At 36.9% G+C, this 20,428-nt stretch overlaps 1 protein-coding gene across 1 annotated transcript; it reads left to right on the forward strand.

The window, feature by feature from the left end:
* The first annotated feature begins 11,028 nt into the window (after positions 1-11,028).
* On the forward strand, positions 11,029-14,743 carry LOC145954100 (uncharacterized). The gene is made up of 2 exons (XM_083067814.1): positions 11,029-12,802; positions 13,120-14,743. Exon 1 carries the CDS (start codon positions 11,944-11,946, stop codon positions 12,799-12,801), a length of 858 nt encoding a protein of 285 aa, XP_082923940.1. The 5' UTR covers positions 11,029-11,943; the 3' UTR covers position 12,802; positions 13,120-14,743.
* The last annotated feature ends 5,685 nt before the right edge of the window (positions 14,744-20,428 follow it).

Genomic DNA, 20,428 nt, shown 5'->3' on the forward strand with positions numbered 1-20,428 from the left:
ATTAATAATATAGATATAGATATGCTCTATGACAAATTGCAGTTTTAGGACGATATATAGAATATTAAATATTTAGATCATTTTTAATACCAAAAGGAGATTATATGGAAAGTCTTCGGTTGGCTCGATCACCATGATAATTGAACAAAGCCACATAAGAAATACCCATTAACTATATCTTTAGTCACTTTGGTATCTTAGATATTCAGGACCTATTCATTACCTAATAGATCCTAAGCTTACCTCGTAGTTCCTGTATAGCTGAATGCCAACTTAGCCTAATCAAGGTGATCTTAGCACACTTGGTTGTCGAAATAGCTAGGATAGTCGAAATAGTGATTTTCATATGCTAAATACCTATTTGGCCTAGTTGCGAAGGACTTGACACCCTCAAGAGTCGAAGTAGTCGAAAGGGCCAAGGTAGATATATCTTTGAATCATCATAGTGTGGATTAAATAACTAGTGAAGACAATAAACAAGGTTAGAAAATTAATCTATCATTAGTAAATGTAACCTATTCGTAATTAGGAATCAAGACTCATCAAATTCAAACTCATTATGACTAGTATGAATAGTTACATAAATCAATATAAAATTATATATTGTTCATTTATTGTTAATCTAGATATTTCTATCGTACATTGACTTGAGCATCATAGTGTTTATTGTAGATATCTCATCCTTGAATTGATCGACAATATCCAAGCAACAAACACCATAATTCAAGATGATTACTACAAGAAGGAACATAGTTGTTGAAGATTTCCTTGCCGATGACGGTCATGTAGAAGTGGTCAACAAGACAAATCTATTGGAGGTTATCTGCCAATTGAGAGAGGAAATGACAATCATACACCAACAATTCCAAAAAGATGTCAAGTAGTTATTAATAGCGTTGTCGAGTCATCATTATTAAAAGTAAACTAGATTTTTTCTAAAAATTTGCAATACAAAAAACAACTTAGGTCATTCTTCATGAAGACACAAGCACATTAAATTTGTATTTTATCATGCAATTAGGAAGTAAATTTTTAATATTTGAACAATATTCAATCAACAAACAAAGAATTAGGAATTAAAAATTCAATCAGAGAAGTATCAATTCAAGGTTTTAATATGTACAATAAAATTTTCATAGTTCGACATTAAATCCAAATTCTCAATCAGCCTAATTCAACATGAACTTAGTAAAAAAAATGTAGATCTAAATTTAGATTTATATATGAATTTCATAAAAACATGAAACGCAATCGCGATCTCGCAATGTTAATAAAGTTCAAGAACGATGAACGGTTGAATTAGACTATTTAAGTTATTTTAGGTCTAAATCTAAATCTAAATTTAGATATATAATTAATCTTCAATCTCTATTTTAGATCCAAAGAGAAATTCAAAATCATGAAATATGAAAGAAAAACCTATAACAGAAAATAAGAGAAACAAAGAATTAATTTGTTCAATAAAAAGATCAACAATTCAAATTTTATCGTAATTCATGAAACCTTAAATTGAATGAATGAATTAGCAACACATCTTCATTAAGATGTTGTAGTTCCTTCATGCAGAAAAATGTAAAGAGAAAATTTTAAGAGAGAAAAAGAAAAGAGAGTGAAGAGAGGATTAAGAGAAACTTGTAGAAGAAACAACCTAAAATTTGAAAAATGGGTGTAAAGTGCCAAGTGTACATGTGTTACACTTATTTATAAACTACACTAATAGGCCTAATTTGAGTAATTAAAGGTCCATCCCACTAAATTAACTAATTACATTATTATACAAATCTTAACATTAAAATTGAAAAGGAAAAAGAAAATACTGTGCAGGCCACAACTTTGAAACACATTTTTAGGTCACTTAACATTTGAACTGGCCTTTTCTCCAATAGAGAAGTTGTAGAACTGTCTCTTATCTTTCTAGGGACAAAGAACACCCAAATCTAATGTCGAAAGCTCTAGATATGGCCAACACAAAAAATAATGTCAAAATAGGAAAAATTATGAAAAATAACTAGTACTTACAACTAAGACCAAAATGAACCACTAAAACAAATCAAAGTTAATATATCACAATATGGTACTAATAAAAGTCAAATAAACCAAAAATAATGCATAGAAAGATATACAAAAATTGGCCTATCAGTTGTCAACATTACGACAAGAGAACGATCACCCCAGGAGCCAACACCCATCTTGGAGGTCATCCCATTAGACGCAAATACAACGCGAGGTGTCATCTCTCCCTTATTAGGGAAATTATGATTCTTTGACCTACCTCTCCTCGACCACACTAATTCGCATTGATCTTGACCAAAGCAATACATTCCAACAAGACCTCATTGACACCCTTTTGTTCTCAACATTATGTAAACACGGCTTCATGACAATTGGAAATCCATCCCCCTTGATAGATACGACATCTCAAACCGTAACAATCACATAGATGTTTTCCTTACCAAAGTCACTCTATGTATGACCAATAATGCAACATTGTGTCACATTTTCCTTACCTCTCTAAAAGGAAGGACATTAAGTTGGTTTGCTCATCTTCCACCCAATTTGGTCAAATCTTTCAACACCTTTGCCTCTCATTTAATGATCCAATTCACTACCAACACACCTATCAATTAACCTTGTTAGCATTAGTCAATACTCGACAAGATAAAAGAGAATTTCTACAAGGTTTCATGCATGGACAAATTCGGCAAAGTTTCCTTGAATTTAAAGATCTCAACGTAGTTATTGCTTTACACCATCTGACACTACTGAGATATGAACCCTTTGTTAATAATCTTGTTAGAAGTTTGGATTTTTCTAGATACTTTAAGAAAATATTAAATATTTATGTCTGTTTTATTTCTATCTTAGTTGCTACTGAGGTGGTTAGGTGTGGATAAGTGTTAATCCTTATTTCAAGGGATTTTTTTGTTGCTTGGTCAAATGTTTAGGTAAATAGGAGTGTTTGTCCTTATTTTGTGGAGATTTACTACAGCGTATGTATTGCATATCAGAAGCCCCCTTGACATATATTGGTGTAATGTAACTTTACGAAAGTAGAGTGAAAAGAGTAATGAAATGTTGTGACCACTTTTCTTCCTTTCTTTGAAACACCAAAAAAACAGAAACTTTACTTCTCTGTTCCAGTTTTTCTATTCTGGTTTTTTAACATGGTATCAAGAGCTCCATTGATCTTTTAGGGTCTGTGAGGGAGAAAGAAAAAAATCTGAAAAACAGAGGGCCTGTGAGTGAGAGAAAACCAGCAAGAAGACCTGTATCAGAAAACCCACCAAAACCAGAATGGCTTCCAGTAGCAGCTCTTTACCTCCACCTCCAGTTTTTGCTGGAGAAAATTATGATTTGTGGGCTGCAAAGATGAGAACTTATCTTAGAGCTCAAAGTTTGTGGGAAGTGGTGGAAAATGGAAGCAACCCAGCTCCTTTACCAGACAACCCAACAATGGCTCAGGTAAGATTTCACAGTGATGAAGTGGCTAAAGAAGGCAGAGCGCTTGCCATCATACAAGTGGCTGTTCATGACGATGTTTTTATCAAGATTTTGAATCTTGATACAGCAAAAGAGGCTTGGGACAAACTCAAGGAGGAGTTCCAAGGCAGTGAAAGAACAAGGAGGATGAAGGTGCTGAATCTGAGAAGAGAATTTGAAGCAATCAAAATGAAGGAGTCTGAAACAGTGAAGGAGTTTTCTGATAGGCTCTCTAAGGTGGTTACACAAATCAGATTGCTAGGTGAAGAACTTAGTGATCAAAGAGTTGTGGAGAAAGTCTTGGTTTGTCTTCCTGAGAGGTTTGAATCAAAAATCTCCTCTCTTGAAGAAAACAAGGATTTTTCTCAAATATCACTTGCAGAGCTTGTGAATTCTTTGCAAGCTACTGAACAGAGAAGGTCTTTAAGAATGGAAGAAAATGTTAAAGGTGCTTTTGTGGCTAACACCAAAGGCAAAGCTCAAGGCAGCAATAGCTTTGGTAAAAAGCCATTTGATGGAAAGAAAGGCAAAGGGAAAAAGGAAGAAGAAAGAAACAAAGGAGGAGCTTGGAAGGAAAAGTATCCACCTTGCTCTTATTGTAAGAAGAAAAATCATACAGAAAATTTTTGTTGGTTCAGACCTGGAGTCAAATGTAGGGCTTGCAACCAACTTGACCATGTGGAGAAGGTTTGCAAAAACAAAGCAAAGCTCCAAGGACAGCAAGCTCAAGTTGTTGAGCATCAAGAACAAATTGAGGAGCAGTTATTTGTTGCTTCTTGTTATTCTGCAAGCAATAACAAAGAAGCTTGGCTCATAGACAGTGGATGCACAAATCATATGACTCATGATGCTAGCATTTTCAAGGAACTTGATCAGTCCTACCTTTCCAAAGTCACCATTGGCAATGGAGAATGTGTTGATGTCAAAGGCATAGGAGTTGTTACTGTTGAAACTCCCTCAGGTACTAAGTATATTTCTGATGTTTTGTTTGTACCAGAGATAAATCTAAACCTTTTAAGTGTGGGGCAAATGCTTGAAAAGAATTATGCTTTGCATTTTGAAGATATGAAGTGCACAATAATTGATCCTTCTGGATGTGAATTAATGACTATTAGAATGAGAGATAAAAGTTTTCCAATAGAATGGAAACAAACAGCCATGCATGCTTTTCCAAGTGCAGTAGATGATTCTTTCTTATGGCATAAAAGACTTGGACATTTTAGCTACTCTACTTTAAAGCGTATGAGTTCAAATGACTTAGTTAAAAATCTGCCTGCAATCCAAGATAATGCTAATTTGTGTGATGTATGCCAATATGGAAAGCAAAGGAAACTACCATTTCCAAAAGAAGCTAGCTGGAGAGCCACTGAAAAATTACAACTTGTTCATACTGATGTGTGTGGTCCAATGAGCACAACATCTTTAAATGGCAGCAAGTATTTTCTATTGTTTATAGATGACTTTACAAGAATGAGTTGGGTGTTTTTCTTAAAGAGAAAGTCAGATGTATTTGTCAATTTTCAGAAGTTCAAGTTTATGGTTGAAAATGAGACTGGATTTCAAGTTAAAAGACTAAGATCCGATAATGGAACTGAATACACAGCAGGAGAGTTCAAAAAATACTGTGAGCAGGCTGGTATTCAGCATCAATTAACTGTTCCTTACACTCCTCAACAAAATGGAGTGAGTGAAAGGAAGAACAGAACAGTTATGGAAATGGCAAGGTGTTTGCTCTTTGAAAAGGGCATTCCTAAAACCTTTTGGGCTGAGGCTGTTAATACTTCAGTATACTTACTGAATTTGTTGCCCACTAAAGCCTTGAAGGGTAAAACACCATTTGAGGCATGGCATGGAAGAACGCCTTCAATAGAGAATCTTAAAGTTTTTGGTTGTGTGTGTTATGCTCTTGTTCCAGAAGTGAAAAGAGATAAATTAGATCAGAAATCTGAAGTTGGTGTTTTCTTGGGGTACAGCAGTAACTCTAAAGGTTATAGAATCTATAATCCAGCAACTAAGAAGATTCTTGTCAGCAAAAATGTCAAGTTTGATGAGCTATCTAGATGGAATTGGGAGAAATCCAAAGCAGAAGCCTCAAGCAAAAGGCAACTTGAAGTTGACAATCTCCAAGAACAAAATTCAGAAAGTGAAGAAGAAAATTTGAATGATGATGCTGATTTTCCAGTTAGAGGCACAAGAGATCTAGCTGAAATTTACGAAAGGTGTAATGTTGCAGCACTGGAACCAAAAGAATATGTTGAAGCTGCTGAACTTGAAGGTTGGAGAGTTGCAATGCAGGAGGAGATGAATATGATAGAGAAAAATAATACCTGGCAGCTTGTGGACAGGCCAATTAATCAAAAGGTAATTGGTCTTAAGTGGGTTTATAGAACCAAACTTAATTATGATGGTTCTGTAAACAAACTTAAGGCTAGATTGGTTGTTAAAGGCTATCATCAACAATATGGAGTTGATTTTTTAGATACATTTGCTCCTGTGGCAAGACATGATACAATCAGAATGCTAGTGGCATTGGCAGCAAAATTTGGTTGGAAGATCTATCATTTTGATGTGAAGTCAGCCTTTTTAAATGGTTTTCTTGAAGAAGACATCTATGTTGATCAACCTGAAGGTTTTCAAGTTAAGGGAAGTGAAAATAAAGTCTACAAACTCCATAAAGCTCTTTATGGGTTGAAACAGGCACCAAGGGCTTGGTATACCAGAATTGATAATTACCTTTTGCAAAAAGGCTTTGAAAGAAGTGAAAATGAAGCTACTCTGTACATAAAAAGGTCCAAGAATGAAGTGCAGCTCATTATATCATTATATGTTGATGATATGCTGGTCATAGGGAGTGATTTTGATTCCCTTAGACAATTCAAGCATGATATGGAGAATGAATTTGAAATGTCAGATTTGGGATAAATGAATTATTTTCTTGGAATGGAGATATACCAATGTGATGCAGGAATCTTCATTTCCCAAAGAAAATATGTCTTGGAGATATTGAAAAAGTTTCATATGGAGAAATGTAAACTAGTGGACACTCCCCTTGTTGTAAATGAGAAGCTATCACTTAATGATGCTAATGCTAAAGTTGATGCTTCTTTATATAGAAGCTTAATTGGAAGTTTGTTGTATCTCTCAGCCACCAGACCTGATATAATGTTTGCTGCTAGTTTGCTGTCCAGGTTTATGCATTCCCCTAGTCAAGGTCATTATGGTGCAGCAAAACGAGTTTTGAGGTATTTAAGGGGTACAACTGATTATGGTTTGTGGTTTCTACAAAATGAGAGTGGAGAGCTTCAAGGGTATGTTGATAGTGACTGGGCAGGTAGTATAGATGATTCCAAGAGCACCTCAGGCTATGTTTTCTCATTCGGGAGTGGTGTCTTCACATGGAATTCAAAGAAACAAGAAGTAGTGGCCCAATCCTCTGCTGAAGCTGAGTATATTTCAGCTGCAGTAGCTGCAAATCATGCTATTTGGCTTAGAAAAATTTTGTATGATGTGAAGCAACATCAAAATGAAGCTACTATCATATGGGTCGATAATAAATCAGCCATTGCAATTGCAAAAAATCCTGTCCAGTATGGTAGAACCAAACACATCAAAGTGAAATATCATGCCATCAGAGAAGCAGAGAAATCAAAGGAAGTCAGCTTGAAGCATTGCAGCTCTGAGAATCAGATTGCAGACATCATGACCAAAGCTCTCTCTAAGAGCAAATTTGAAATGCTGAGATCTAAGCTTGGAGTATCCAAGAAAAATCTCAAGGAGGAGTGTTAGAAGTTTGGATTTTTCTAGATACTTTAAGAAAATATTAAATATTTATGTCTGTTTTATTTCTATCTTAGTTGCTACTGAGGTGGTTAGGTGTAGATAAGTGTTAATCCTTATTTCAAGGGATTTTTTTGTTGCTTGGTCAAATGTTTAGGTAAATATGAGTGTTTGTCCTTATTTTGTGGAGATTTACTGCAGCGTATGTACTGCATATCAGAAGCCCCCTTGACATATATTGGTGTAATGTAACTTTACGAAAGTAGAGTGAAAAGAGTAATGAAATGTTGTGACAACTTTTCTTCCTTTCTTTGAAACACCAAAAAAACAGAAACTTTACTTCTCTGTTCCAGTTTTTCTGTTCTGGTTTTTTAACAAATCTCTAGAAGAAGTCGTCTCTCAACATTGATGACATTCATCAACTCTTAAACAAATACATGCAAATGGAGTTGTCAAATTTTTGTAATCAAGCATGGGCTAAAACGTCTATGAATAAGAACGAAAAAAATGTAGATAACCCCTTTAAAAATCAGGGTAAAAAGTTAGTGTTGCATGAACGACCCACGAGAGGTCTGAGATACTCATAGTATACATTACTCAACGCGAGTAGAGCCAAAGTACTCGAGCAAGTTCTTTCAATAAAAATACTTTTTAGTGCCCAAGTGCACTAACACCCCAAGGCCAATCCATCAAAATCTTGTCAGTATCAATGAAACAAGGGACACTCAACTGAAAAATGCACAACCTTGAAGGATAAGATTGGAGATTTGATTAAGCAAAGGCAATTGTGAGACTTCGTCAACTGACCTTCATCAACTTGAGATAATCATTGGCCTCGAATTTGAGATTGAGACAACAAAAGGAAGGCATATAATAGAGTTCCAAGACACAGAAGCTGGTTGAGAGAGAGAAAGGTTGACAAACTTATAGAACAACCTCAAAGGATACCCAACACAATAGATGGAGGCTTTATAGGAGAAGGTTCAACTTCCTTGGCCCGAAAGAGCCATTTGAGGGTCGTTTAGACAATACTTGCTGTTGAGAATCACATTGCTTGAAGAATGTCAATGATAACATTCATTAAAGCTGATTTCAAGGGAATTGACCTTGTACAAGATGATCTCATCAGTTGGGAATATTGAAGAAGGAATTGATGTGTTATAGTGAACCCTTGTCTATTTCTCCGATGAAAGAGTGAACGCATATAAATGTATTACCTTATTCACTTGTTTCTATTGGTGAAAAAGAATATAGAGATGTACAAGTCAAATACATAGTGGTACATGAGAACACGTCCTACAACATACTCCTTGGCTAACCATCCCTTAACACTCTCGATCCAATAGTGTCAATGTTGCATCTGGCAATGATGTTTCCTTCCGAGTTTGGTAGGATCCTCATATATCATGCCGACCAAAAAGTAGCTAAAGATTGTTACTTTGTGAGCTTGCACGTAATACCTTTGAGGGAGGAAATGTCGAAGGGAATCAATATGAAAACTCCTTCCGATCCCGACCTTCCAGTGATATTAGAGTTTGACCCATGTTTGGAGCAAGATGACTAGGTCGTACCTATTAAAGAAATTTGATCATTTTAGATCGGGAAGAATGAAGGACAAGTCACTTATCTTGAAACATCCCTCTCTAACCCAAATTGCCTAAATTTAGAGGCAATTATCAACAAGAATAAATATTTGTTTGAAAAGGTATTGTCTGGTATGTTAGACATTGAGCGTTATACTAACTTTTACAAATATCATATCCCTCGAATTCATCAACAATAGTGAAGGGTGGAGATCATAGATGTCAAAAACCTAGTAGTGTATCACCATATCAATACAATTTTATTTGCTTTTATTTTTATCAGTAATGAAAAATATTACAAAATCAAAATTTGAACAAAAGATTTTGTATATATTGTTTCAACCTTTCCATCATTTGACCAATCCTAATAGTTTAGATAATTTTATCCATAAGCACCTTTAAGAAATAAATAAAAAGAAATTATAAGTTAATATTAGCTTAAGTTAACAAAGGTTATTTTATATGTTATTTTTCTCCTATAATTTTGTTCACAAAATACTTATCTAAAGAAAATTATAAGGCTTAAATATATTTTTTAGTTATTCAAATTTAGGATAAATTTGTTTTTCCTCCCTCAAATTTAAAATCATTGTTTTAAGTCTATATAATTTTTAAGAATCTTGTTTTAATCTCTCAGGTCACCGATAACATGTCTAAAAGTGACAAATTCAGATAGTAACACATCATTAGTTAGGTTTAATGTGATATTTTCACTAACTGTAATACTAGTAAGTAAATTTTATATGACAATATTTGATATATTTCCTAATAAAATTTGAATATAAAAATTAAAATAAGTTTTGTTTAAATTACAGAAACTAAAAAAACTAATTTTAAATTTAAAAAACTAAAGATAAATTTATTTTAAATTTAAAAAACTAAAAACATATTTAATTCAAAACATAATTTGTAAAACAATCAAGTTTGACTTCATTTGGAGAAGATACATTATGTTTGAATGTTGAACAATTGAGATTTAAATTTCTTGTTGCCGGGACTAAAGTAGCTTTAGTGTTGGCAAGGTTGGCTCTCGCTATTAATTATTTTTAACTTTTCTTTTTGTCAAAGAGATTTTTCTTTTGATCCCTTTGAAATTACTTTTTCTAATTGTTTTGTACACACTTGCCATCAGGCTCGTGACACGAATATGTATATGACTTTTCTTTGGTACGGACACAATTATGTTACATTACTTTAGCCAACCGCATAAAATAATTTGAATGCTTAGGATGCGAAAATTTGAGAGGGAATCAAATTATCACCATAATGAATACAAACTTATTGAGGGAATAAAACTCATCCTAAAAGGATAAATTTCTACACACATACAAAAATATATTAACTAATGTAATAAAGCGATGACATGGTTGGAATTTTTGACATTTTTTTTACATTGTTCAAAAGAATTCAATGTAAAATATATTTTCATTTACACTTGTTATAGGTTTAAGTTAACTAGCATAAAAAAACAGAGACACGTTTACATCGATTTAATATGTATTTTTTAACTTATTCTAAACTTTATTTGATTTTAGTGCGCTCTCATTTCTTTTTCCTCACTGACTGTGAAAAATAAATTGTTATAGTAGATGCATATCCTACGTGTTTCAACCTCAAGCTTGTGGTTCAGCGGTAAGGGTTGATCCACGCTTAAGCAAGGTCAGGGGTTCGAATCCTGCCTTGTGTATGCAGCCGCGTTAAATCCAGGAACGAACAAAAAAAAAACTATCCTACGTGTTTCAAATGTGTAAATAAGATACACCACTTTTCTTACAATTGATAGTTGAAAGAAAAGGGTAACATTTATTAATGGTGAAAATTTGTTTCAAGAATTGAAAAGTATTTTTTATACTCAAAAGAATGACTCTCTGGTGACTCTCGCTAACATAAAATTTTTATTATGGAACTTAAAATCAAAATAAATTGTGATTTATTTTTTTTACCAAACTAACAATATTGCATTTTCAACTTTAGGATACAAGATAAGTTAATGGGATAAACATGCATTTTAGTCCATAAAAGTATAAAGCATTGTGATTTTAATCTTTGAAATTGAGAAAATTAAAGAAAAATCTCTAGATGTGCAATTCATCAAACACGTTAAACAAAGACTCGAGAAAAAAAAAAAACTTAAGCAAGGTTATCAACAACAAATAATGTCCTATGGCAGTGAACCGAAAATCCACAAAAAAAAAAAAAGACACACAGATGACATGGTCGCTTACAAAAGAAACCATGGCAAAAGAGAGAGAAGAAAAATGTGTATTACAAAAACTAGAAAAAAGAATGACAACAAAAATAATTTTAAAACAACATAATCATAGACAAAAATCTCAAGAAAAATGTCATCAAAGTGTCATGATCTCATCACATAAAGCCATAACAATAACAATTCATAAAAAAACTAATAAAAAATATGAAAGACAATCAATAAATTAAAGTAAAGTTTCAAGATAACTGTTAAATTATCAAAACAATGAAACAGTAAACACTCCACATGACATGGGTAAAATTGGGTTTTTACATGAATCACTGAATATGCCAACTCAGCAGGTGCAACCAACCGTATCATCTCTTCATTTTGCAGAATCTTCTCCCACCTCCAATTCTAACAAACTCAACAGATCAGAGGCGGATAATGGCACAATGGAGCATCACCTAGACTAATTTTTCTGCACCTTTTTTTTTCTGTTATAAGTATAGAAAGTTTTAATCATTGTAATCAGCTTTTTTATACATCAATGAAATTATCTCTTCTCTTCTTCCTTTTTCTAGTGTTTTATAATTCTTAAGATGGTATCACAGAGCGTCTAAGCTCTCTGCCTGTGCAACTCTGATGGCCCGAGGTGGTGGTTCTGGTTCCAATACTGGTGGTGGTCAAATAGATCCATCACAAGATCCTTCTAGTCCGTATTATATTCATCCAGGAGATGGTCCTTCTTCTGTAGTTGTCACTCCCATGCTGAATGGTTCAAATTACCATGCGTGGGCTCGATCCATGAGACGTGCTTTGGGTGCCAAAAATAAGTTTGAGTTTGTTGATGGGAGTATACCAATTCCCAGTACCTTTGATCCAAGTTATAAAAGTTAGAATCGTTGTAACATGATTATCCATTCATGGATTGTAAATTCAGTGGTTGAGTCCATTGGCCAGAGCATCATATTTTTGGAAAATGCTGTTGATGTGTGGAATGATTTGAAGGAAAGATTTTCCCAGGGAGACCTCATCAGAATATCTGAGCTTCAACAAGAAATCTATGGTCTAAAACAAGGTTCTCTCTCTGTCACAGAATTCTATTCTGAGTTAAAAATACTTTGGGAAGAACTTGAAACTTATATGCCTATTCCCAGTTGTGCTTGCCCAGTTAAATGCACTTGTGCTGCTATGAGAAATGCTAGACAGTTCCATACTCTTAATCATGTTATACGATTTTTGACTGGTTTGAATGAGAATTTTTCAGTAGTAAAGTCACAGATTCTATTGATGGACCCACTTCCTAGCATGAACCGAATTTTTTCTATGGTGATTCAACATGAAAGACAAGGAAATTTCATCTTCAATGATGAGTCAAAGGCTCTTATAAATGCTGTTGATTATAAAAGGTCACAAGGAAGAGGGAAAGGCTTTGCACAAAATTCTGGACCAAAGAAAATATGTACCTACTGTGGGAAGACAGGGCACACAGTGGAGACTTGCTATAGGAAACATGGATTTACTCCTCACTTTCAGAAAGGAAATTCCTCAGTGATGAACAATGCTTGCAGTGAGACTACAGATTTAAAGGAAGATCTGTCAACAAATGGAGATATTTCCATTACATCACCTACATTCACTCATGAGCAATATGAGAAGTTACTCAGTTTAATTCAAGCTTCTGGTATTAACCAACATTCTGCTTCCTTAGCTAACCAGGTTAGCACATTTCAGCCTGGTCATTCACCAGGTGAAACTCAAAAATAAGGTACAATTAATATTTCTTCTTCCTTCAACAGTTTCTCTCTTGGTTCTTGGATCATTGATTCAGGAGCTAGTGATCATATCTGTGCATCTTTAAAAACCTTTCAGACCTTCAATGAAATTAAACCAATAAGCATAAGGTTACCTAATGGCCAATTCTCAATTACAAAACATGCTGGTACTGTTGTATTCTCTCCTGATTTCTTCATCACAGATGTTTTGTATGTACCAAATTTTTCGTTTAACTTGATCTCAGTATCAAAATTAATTTCCACCTTGAATTGTGTTGTTTCTTTTAATGACTCTCTTTGTGTTATTCAGGACCAGCAATCCCAGAGGATGATTGGTTCTGCTGAAAGGTTTGAAGGGCTATACCACTTAGTTGCTAATGACAAGTAAGTCTCTTGTTCAAATATCCATGCAGCTGATACTCAAACTTTACCTGAAGATGCCTTATGGCATTTTAGATTAGGACACCTGTCAATTTCAAAGATGATTTCTATGAATTCAGAATTTCCTTTTATTGTTGTTGATCCAAAGGCAGTTTGTGATGTATGTCATTATGCAAGACACAATAAATTACTATATAAAACTAGTTTAAACAAAGTTGTTTTACCTTATGAGTTACTTCATTTTGACATTTGGGGACCTTTATCCATACATTCTATACATGGTCATTCTTATTTCTTGACTGCTGTTGATGATTTTAGCCGTTTTACATGGATTATTTTGTTGAAATCCAAAGGAGAAGTAAGAAATCATGTACAGAATTTCATCAAATTGATTGAAAAACAATATAATGCAAAAATAAAGATTATTAGGAGTGATAATGGTCCTGAATTTGCTATGCCTCAATTTTATGCTTCAAAAGGAATACTACATCAAACTACTTATGTGGAATCCCGCAACAAAATGGTAGGGTTGAAAGGAAGCATCAACATGTTCTCAATGTAGGAAGAGCACTTCTTTTTCAATCAAAATTACCAAAACAGTTTTGGTCCTATGTTATTCTCTATGTTACATACATAATAAATAGAGTGCCTAGTACTCTTCTTAAAAACAAGTCACCCTACTTCTTATTGCACAAGAACACACCTAACCTACATGATTTAAAGGTCTTTGGCTCCTTGTGCTATGCATCCACACTTCAGGCACATAGAACAAAACTTGCACCTAGAGCTACGAAATGCATCTTTCTTGGTTTTAAACATGGTGTCAAGGGGGCTGTCCTATTGGATCTCAGCAATAGGGAAATTTTTATTTCTAGAAATGTAACCCATCATGAACATATACTGCCATATAAGTCTTCTTCACCTTTGTCTACTTGGTCTTATCATTCATCACCATCCTACCACCAACAAATTGATGCTCCACAATTCATGCCTCAGTCTGAACCTACTAACATTCCTGTAACAGATTCTGCAACACCTGTTGACACTCATACAGAGCCTGCAAAACATGTCCCAGTCCCAAATTCTTCTATCAGATCAGACATAACTGCCGAAACTCCAAGAAAATCAAATAGGCAAAAGCCTTCAACAAAGCATCTCAGTGAATATGTGTGTAGCCTTTCAAGCACTTCAAAGGAAACAATTACCTTAGGTACTTCCTACCCCATTTCATCTTTCCATTCCTTCTTAAATTTGTCATCTTCGCATCATGCTTATTCATTCTCCATCACACACTCTCATGAGCCACACACATATCTAGAGGCTAGTAAGTATGAATGTTGGAATAATGCCATGAAGTCAGAATTAGATGCTCTTGAGAGGAATGGTACATGGATAATAGTTGATCGTCCAGAAAATGTGAATCCAATTGGAAGCAAATGGGTCTACAAAGTGAAATACAAAGCAAATGGATCTATAGAGAGATATAAGGCTAGTTGGTGGCCAAGGGTTATAATCAAGTGGAAGGTCTTGATTTTTTTGACACCTTCTCACTAGTGGCTGTAGACCCCTAAAATTGTCCGGGTCGGAAATAAGACTCGAAGACTCTCAAAGATCGAAGGGAAGTCAGCCAGAAGGACTCCTAGAAGACCATAGGATGACTATCTGTAGGTTTAGAGGTCTTAGAGTAGCTAAAAATAAGGAAGTGGGAAAATTGGAGCTCAATACGGCCTCCTTGGAGTTCAGTACGGCCGTACTGCACATTTTGAACTACAATACGGCCGTACTGAAACCAATACGGCCATATTGAAGTTTTTGAACTTCAATACGGCCGTACTGAATTCAATACGGCCGTATTGAAGTTCAAAAACTCAATACGGGCCGTATTGACTCCAGAGGCCGTACTACGCCTCATCCCTATATATAGGACGTCATTTGGACGTCATTCCACACTTTTTTTGACACTTCCCACAGTGTTTTGACTCTCTCCTTGAGTGTTCTGGGGTTTTTGAGCAGTGTTCTGCCCTAGAAATCGCTCTAAGAGTCAATCCGACAAAGTTCTTGAGTCACGAGCCATTTGCTTGAGTCTCGAACCGAGTCGAAGGGAAATCCTTTGGATTTCCATAGTCAAAAATTATTTTTAGGAAGGAGCGAGCGAGCTTGTAGAGGGAGGGAGCGCCAAAAAGCCTCCTAAACTTCATTGAAATATATAAAAGCACGCTTCAAAGGTTTCTTTCTTAAAATCCCTTCTTTTACTGCTTTCTGATTGTTGCATATTTAAAATTGTCATCATGTAGATATTTAATTTATAATCGCTTATAATAAATAGGGGTAATTTAGTAATTTTACACTGTTATTTATAAAATAATCCGTCATAGGGAACCCTAATGGGGCGTTGTGGGGTGCTAACACCTTCCCCGCACGTAACCGACTCCCTTACCCAACTCTGGTTGTAATGGCCAAGGTTGATTTATAAAAATCAATTGCCTTAAATCTTTTTCCAATGTTTTGAGTAAAACATTGGTGGCGACTCCAAGAACCCTACCTTTTGCGAAAACCACTAATCCATGGAGGGTCCCGCTTGGGGTTAACATGGATTGGTGAACCATTTTAATAAAATTGTTAGTTCGACAAGGTCTCAGTTTGAGAATAAGTCGTTCTAACAATCCACCACTTTTCGAACTATTAAAAAGAGTCCAACCATCGTCGCGAATGCCAAGGTCCGTTTCGGCGGGTGGCGACAGATGGCGACTTCACTGGGGAAGCCTCGAGAGTCAGTCCCATTTAGTGATGGATTCTTTTCAAAATAATAGTTTAAAATTACTTCATTACCCCTTACTTGTATGACAACATGCTTTATCTATTTGGCTTTAATAACTGTTGTATGTTGAAATTCTCGCAATTGTTTGAAATACAAACTGCACACGAACCTTTGCACACAACAGTTCCCTCTATACCCGGGGGCATGAGTGGCAAGCCATAGGGAGTGGATGTTAGTACGGCCGGTTGTTGAATGGGTCTATAGGTGCCCGTAGACCGTTGTCGGAAAACATCACTCAAGGTGATAACCATGAACTCAAGTCCGACAGTGCGTTGGAACTTTCCATCGGCTTACGACGAGAGGAATTGGGTCCCTATAATGGGGGCACCTTGGGGGCCTCAGACCGGTGAGAACAGTTAGAACCTCCTTGAATATGCACTTTTCTGCAGGATACCCCTACCTCGTGATTCACTCGTGACTGATCGTGGATGAGTGAATTGTTTGTGTATAGGTTTATGTGATATTGTTTGTGCATCAATAATAAACCTCATGATAAGGTCTAAGAATAATCCCCATGCATGAAAAATGTCATGACATGAGAGGAAAGACCATGTGTGAAAATATAATAAAAGAGAGGAGCATGTGCATCATTACCAATAAGACATCACGCATCCTCATAACCATGCATTTTAGGTTCACCAATACCCCTTGACATGAGTAAAAAAGACCCATAATTATTGAGATTCTCCGTTGGGGAGAGATCATAAGTCAATGAGGGTGGTAAAACTCCGTTTTAAAAAGGCAGCGCCTTAAAAATGGAGGGTTATCAAGCTCATGTCAAGAGTGTATTCATTTCATAAATAAACTAATTAAGCATTCATTTTAGAAAGTGGCTGGTCATCTCTCTGTCCTCACACGCGCGCAGAAAATCAAGAAGATGGAAGCGCTGGAGGAACAAAATAAGAAGCTTACAGCCGAGCTCTCGCAGCTCAAAGAACAAATGGCGCAAATGATGGAACTCATGCGTCACCACAATGTGCATGGATCTCATCACAGTGACCATGGGTCCCATCATGAGGAGGAGGAGGAGCATGAGGAAGAACCTCCACGAGCTGTACCCCTTGGGGCGGGGATCATGATTAAAGAGCCCGAAATTTCAAAGGAGCAATTCCATGCTCTCGAAGATCGGCTGAGAGCTATGGAGGGGCATGATTTCGATATCAAAGATGCCGCTGACATGTGCTTGGTGAGGGACATCCAACTCCCTCCCAAATTTAAAGTGCCAGATTTCCCAAAATATGTGGGATCGACTTGCCCCAAAAGTCATCTCACTATGTATTGTCGAAAGATGGCTGCATATGCCAATAATGAAAAGCTCTTAATCCATTGCTTCCAAGAAATCTTGGTTGACACAGCACTCAATTGGTATATGCAGCTGGACGGGAATCAAGTGTGTACATGGAGGCAGTTGGCCGACGCCTTTCTCAAGCGCTATAAGTATAACATCGACCTAACACCCGATAGGTCCGATCTTCAAGCCTTGAGCAAGACAAATGATGAATCTTTCAAGGCGTACGCCCAACGGTGGAGGGAGTTGGCGGCACAAATAGAGCCCTCGCTGTCGGATAAAGAGACGGTGTCCTTGTTCATAAACTCGTTGACCGGTCCCTATTATGACAAAATGATAGGGAACACGACAACACTCTTCTCGGATATCATCACCATTGGAGAAAGGGTGGAACAAGGACTGAAAAGTGGGAAGCTAGCTAAGCCTTCCCAATCATTCGAAGCTAAGAAGACCTTCGGGAAGAAGAAGGAGGGAGGAGTCAACGCCATAACCATTTCCTCATCTTCTTCCACTTCGAAGTCAGGAAAGTCGCAAAACAACCCTGTGAAGAAGTTTGATAAACTTCCGACCACATACAGCGACCTCCTGCCGAAGCTAGTAGAAGCTCATCTTCTAGCTTATATTCCACCAAGGAAGATGGATCCACCTTACCCCGAGTGGTACAAACCACAAGATAAATGTCTATACCACTCGGGGGCACCAGGGCATTCAACGGAGAACTGTAAAGCTCTCAAATATAAGGTCCAGGACCTTATTGATGCTGGGTGGGTCACCTTCGATTCGACAGCGCCCGACGTGAACAAGAATCCTCTGCCAAAGCAGGAGTAGAGAGAAGGGCAAGCCACGATAGGGCCCCTCCATATTTTTCTTTTCTTTTAGGGACTCATGATCAGTACCCGAGATCATGAGAACCTATTCATGTAAATAAGGGTCTTTGTACAATTTTTAATACATATCAATAAAGAGGCATTTTTTTTCACATTATTCTCTCATTTGTTCTTTTCTCTCTTTCTCTCATTAATATTAATAATTCTAAACCATAAACAGAACCAATAAAACAATTATGTCTGTGATTGTTCGCTCCGACCGGGATCCGAAAGTTGAGGATGAATGGGTTGAGTTGGACAGTGATGAGGAGACCATCTCTCCGGACCTGCAAAGACTGCTAGATCAAGAAACTCGTCTACTCCAACCGCATCAAGAGAAATTGGAGACCGTGAATTTGGGGCAAGGCCAAGAGAAAAAAGAGATCAACATTGGGACCCATATCAGTGATGAAATAAGGGCGCAATTGATCCAATTGTTAAGGGAATACAAGGATGTATTTGCATGGTCGTACCATGATATGCCCGGTTTGGACTCTAATATCGTCGAGCACAAATTACCACTGAAAGAAGGGTTTCGACCCGTCAAACAAAAGCTCCGACGAGTCAAGCCCGAATGGTCTTTAAAGATCAAAGAGGAGGTAGAAAAGCAATTAGACGCGGGATTCTTGGTTGTATCTCAATATCCCGAATGGCTGGCTAACATTGTGCCAGTCATTAAAAAGAATGGAAAGGTTAGAGTCTGTGTTGACTACAGGGATCTGAATCGTGCCAGTCCAAAGGACGATTTTCCCTTACCACATATCGATACATTGGTGGATCATACAGCCACAAACACACTCTATTCCTTCATGGATGGGTACTCTGGGTACAACCAAATCAAAATGAATGTGGAAGACCGCGAGAAAACTTCCTTCATTACACCCTGGGGCACTTTCTGTTACAGGGTGATGCCTTTTGGACTCAAAAATGCGGGTGCCACCTACCAACGAGCGATGGTGACATTATTCCACGATATGATCCACAAAGAAATTGAAGTATACGTGGACGACATGATCGCAAAGTCGAAAAACGAGATGGACCATATCCAATATTTGAGAAAATTATTCAACCGGCTTCGCAAGTATCAGCTTAAGCTAAATCCGGCTAAGTGTACTTTCGGAGTTCGGTCGGGTAAGCTTCTCGGGTTCATCGTCAGTGAAAAAGGCATAGAGGTGGACCCCGATAAAGTAAAGGCAATAATGGAGATGCCTCCTCCTAAAACTGAGAAAGAAATAAGAGGATTCCTCGGCAGGGTGAACTACGTCGCAAGGTTCATCGCACAGTTGACTGACACGTGCAAACCAATATTCAGGCTGTTGCGCAAAAATCATTCCGAATCATGGGATGAGAGTTGTCAACGAGCTTTTGATAAGGTCAAACAGTGCCTGGCCAATCCACCAGTATTGGTGCCACCTGTCGAGGGAAGGCCATTAATCCTCTATCTAACCGTGCTTGATGAGTCCATGGGAGTTGTGCTAGGGCAACAGGATGAAACTGGAAAGAAAGAACGAGCCATCTACTACTTGAGCAAGAAATTTCTCGATTATGAAACCTGCTACACGCCATTAGAAAAGACGTGCTGTGCGTTAGCGTGGGCAACACAACGACTCAGGCAGTATATGATAAGGCACACTACTTGGTTGGTTTCCAAAATGGATCCAATTAAGTACGTGTTCGACAAACCAATAATCACTGGGAAGATTGCCCGATGGCAAGTACAGTTATCAGAATTTGACATCATACATGTCACACAAAAGGCCATCAAAGGCAGTACCCTAGCTGATTACCTAGCACATGGGCCGACCAACGACTACCAATCCCTTCAGGATGATTTCCCCGATGAGCATATAATGCATCTACAACATGAAAAGCCTAAAGATGATGCATGGACCATGTATTTTGATGGAGCCTCCAACATGCTTGGACAAGGGATCGGCATAGTGCTAACCTCTCCACAAGGAAAACACATTCCCATAACAGCAAGACTCAACTTCGATTGTACAAACAATATGGCTGAATACGAAGCTTGCGCGTTGGGAATCCAAGCAGCCATCAACAATGGTATCCTAAAACTCAGAGTGTTTGGTGATTCGGCCCTAGTCATCTACCAACTACGAGGTGATTGGGAAGTCCGAAATCCTAAACTGATACCATATGTTGAGCACATCAAAGATCTGACACAACTCTTCCAAAGTGTCGTCTTTGAATACATTCCAAGGGAGGAAAATCAGTTTGCTGACGCTCTTGCTACGCTCTCGTCAATGTT

This window comes from Cajanus cajan, chromosome 2 (genome assembly GCF_000230855.2).
Source record: "Cajanus cajan strain Asha chromosome 2, NIPB_CcT2T_4, whole genome shotgun sequence".
In the NCBI taxonomy this organism is placed as follows: domain Eukaryota; kingdom Viridiplantae; phylum Streptophyta; class Magnoliopsida; order Fabales; family Fabaceae; genus Cajanus; species Cajanus cajan.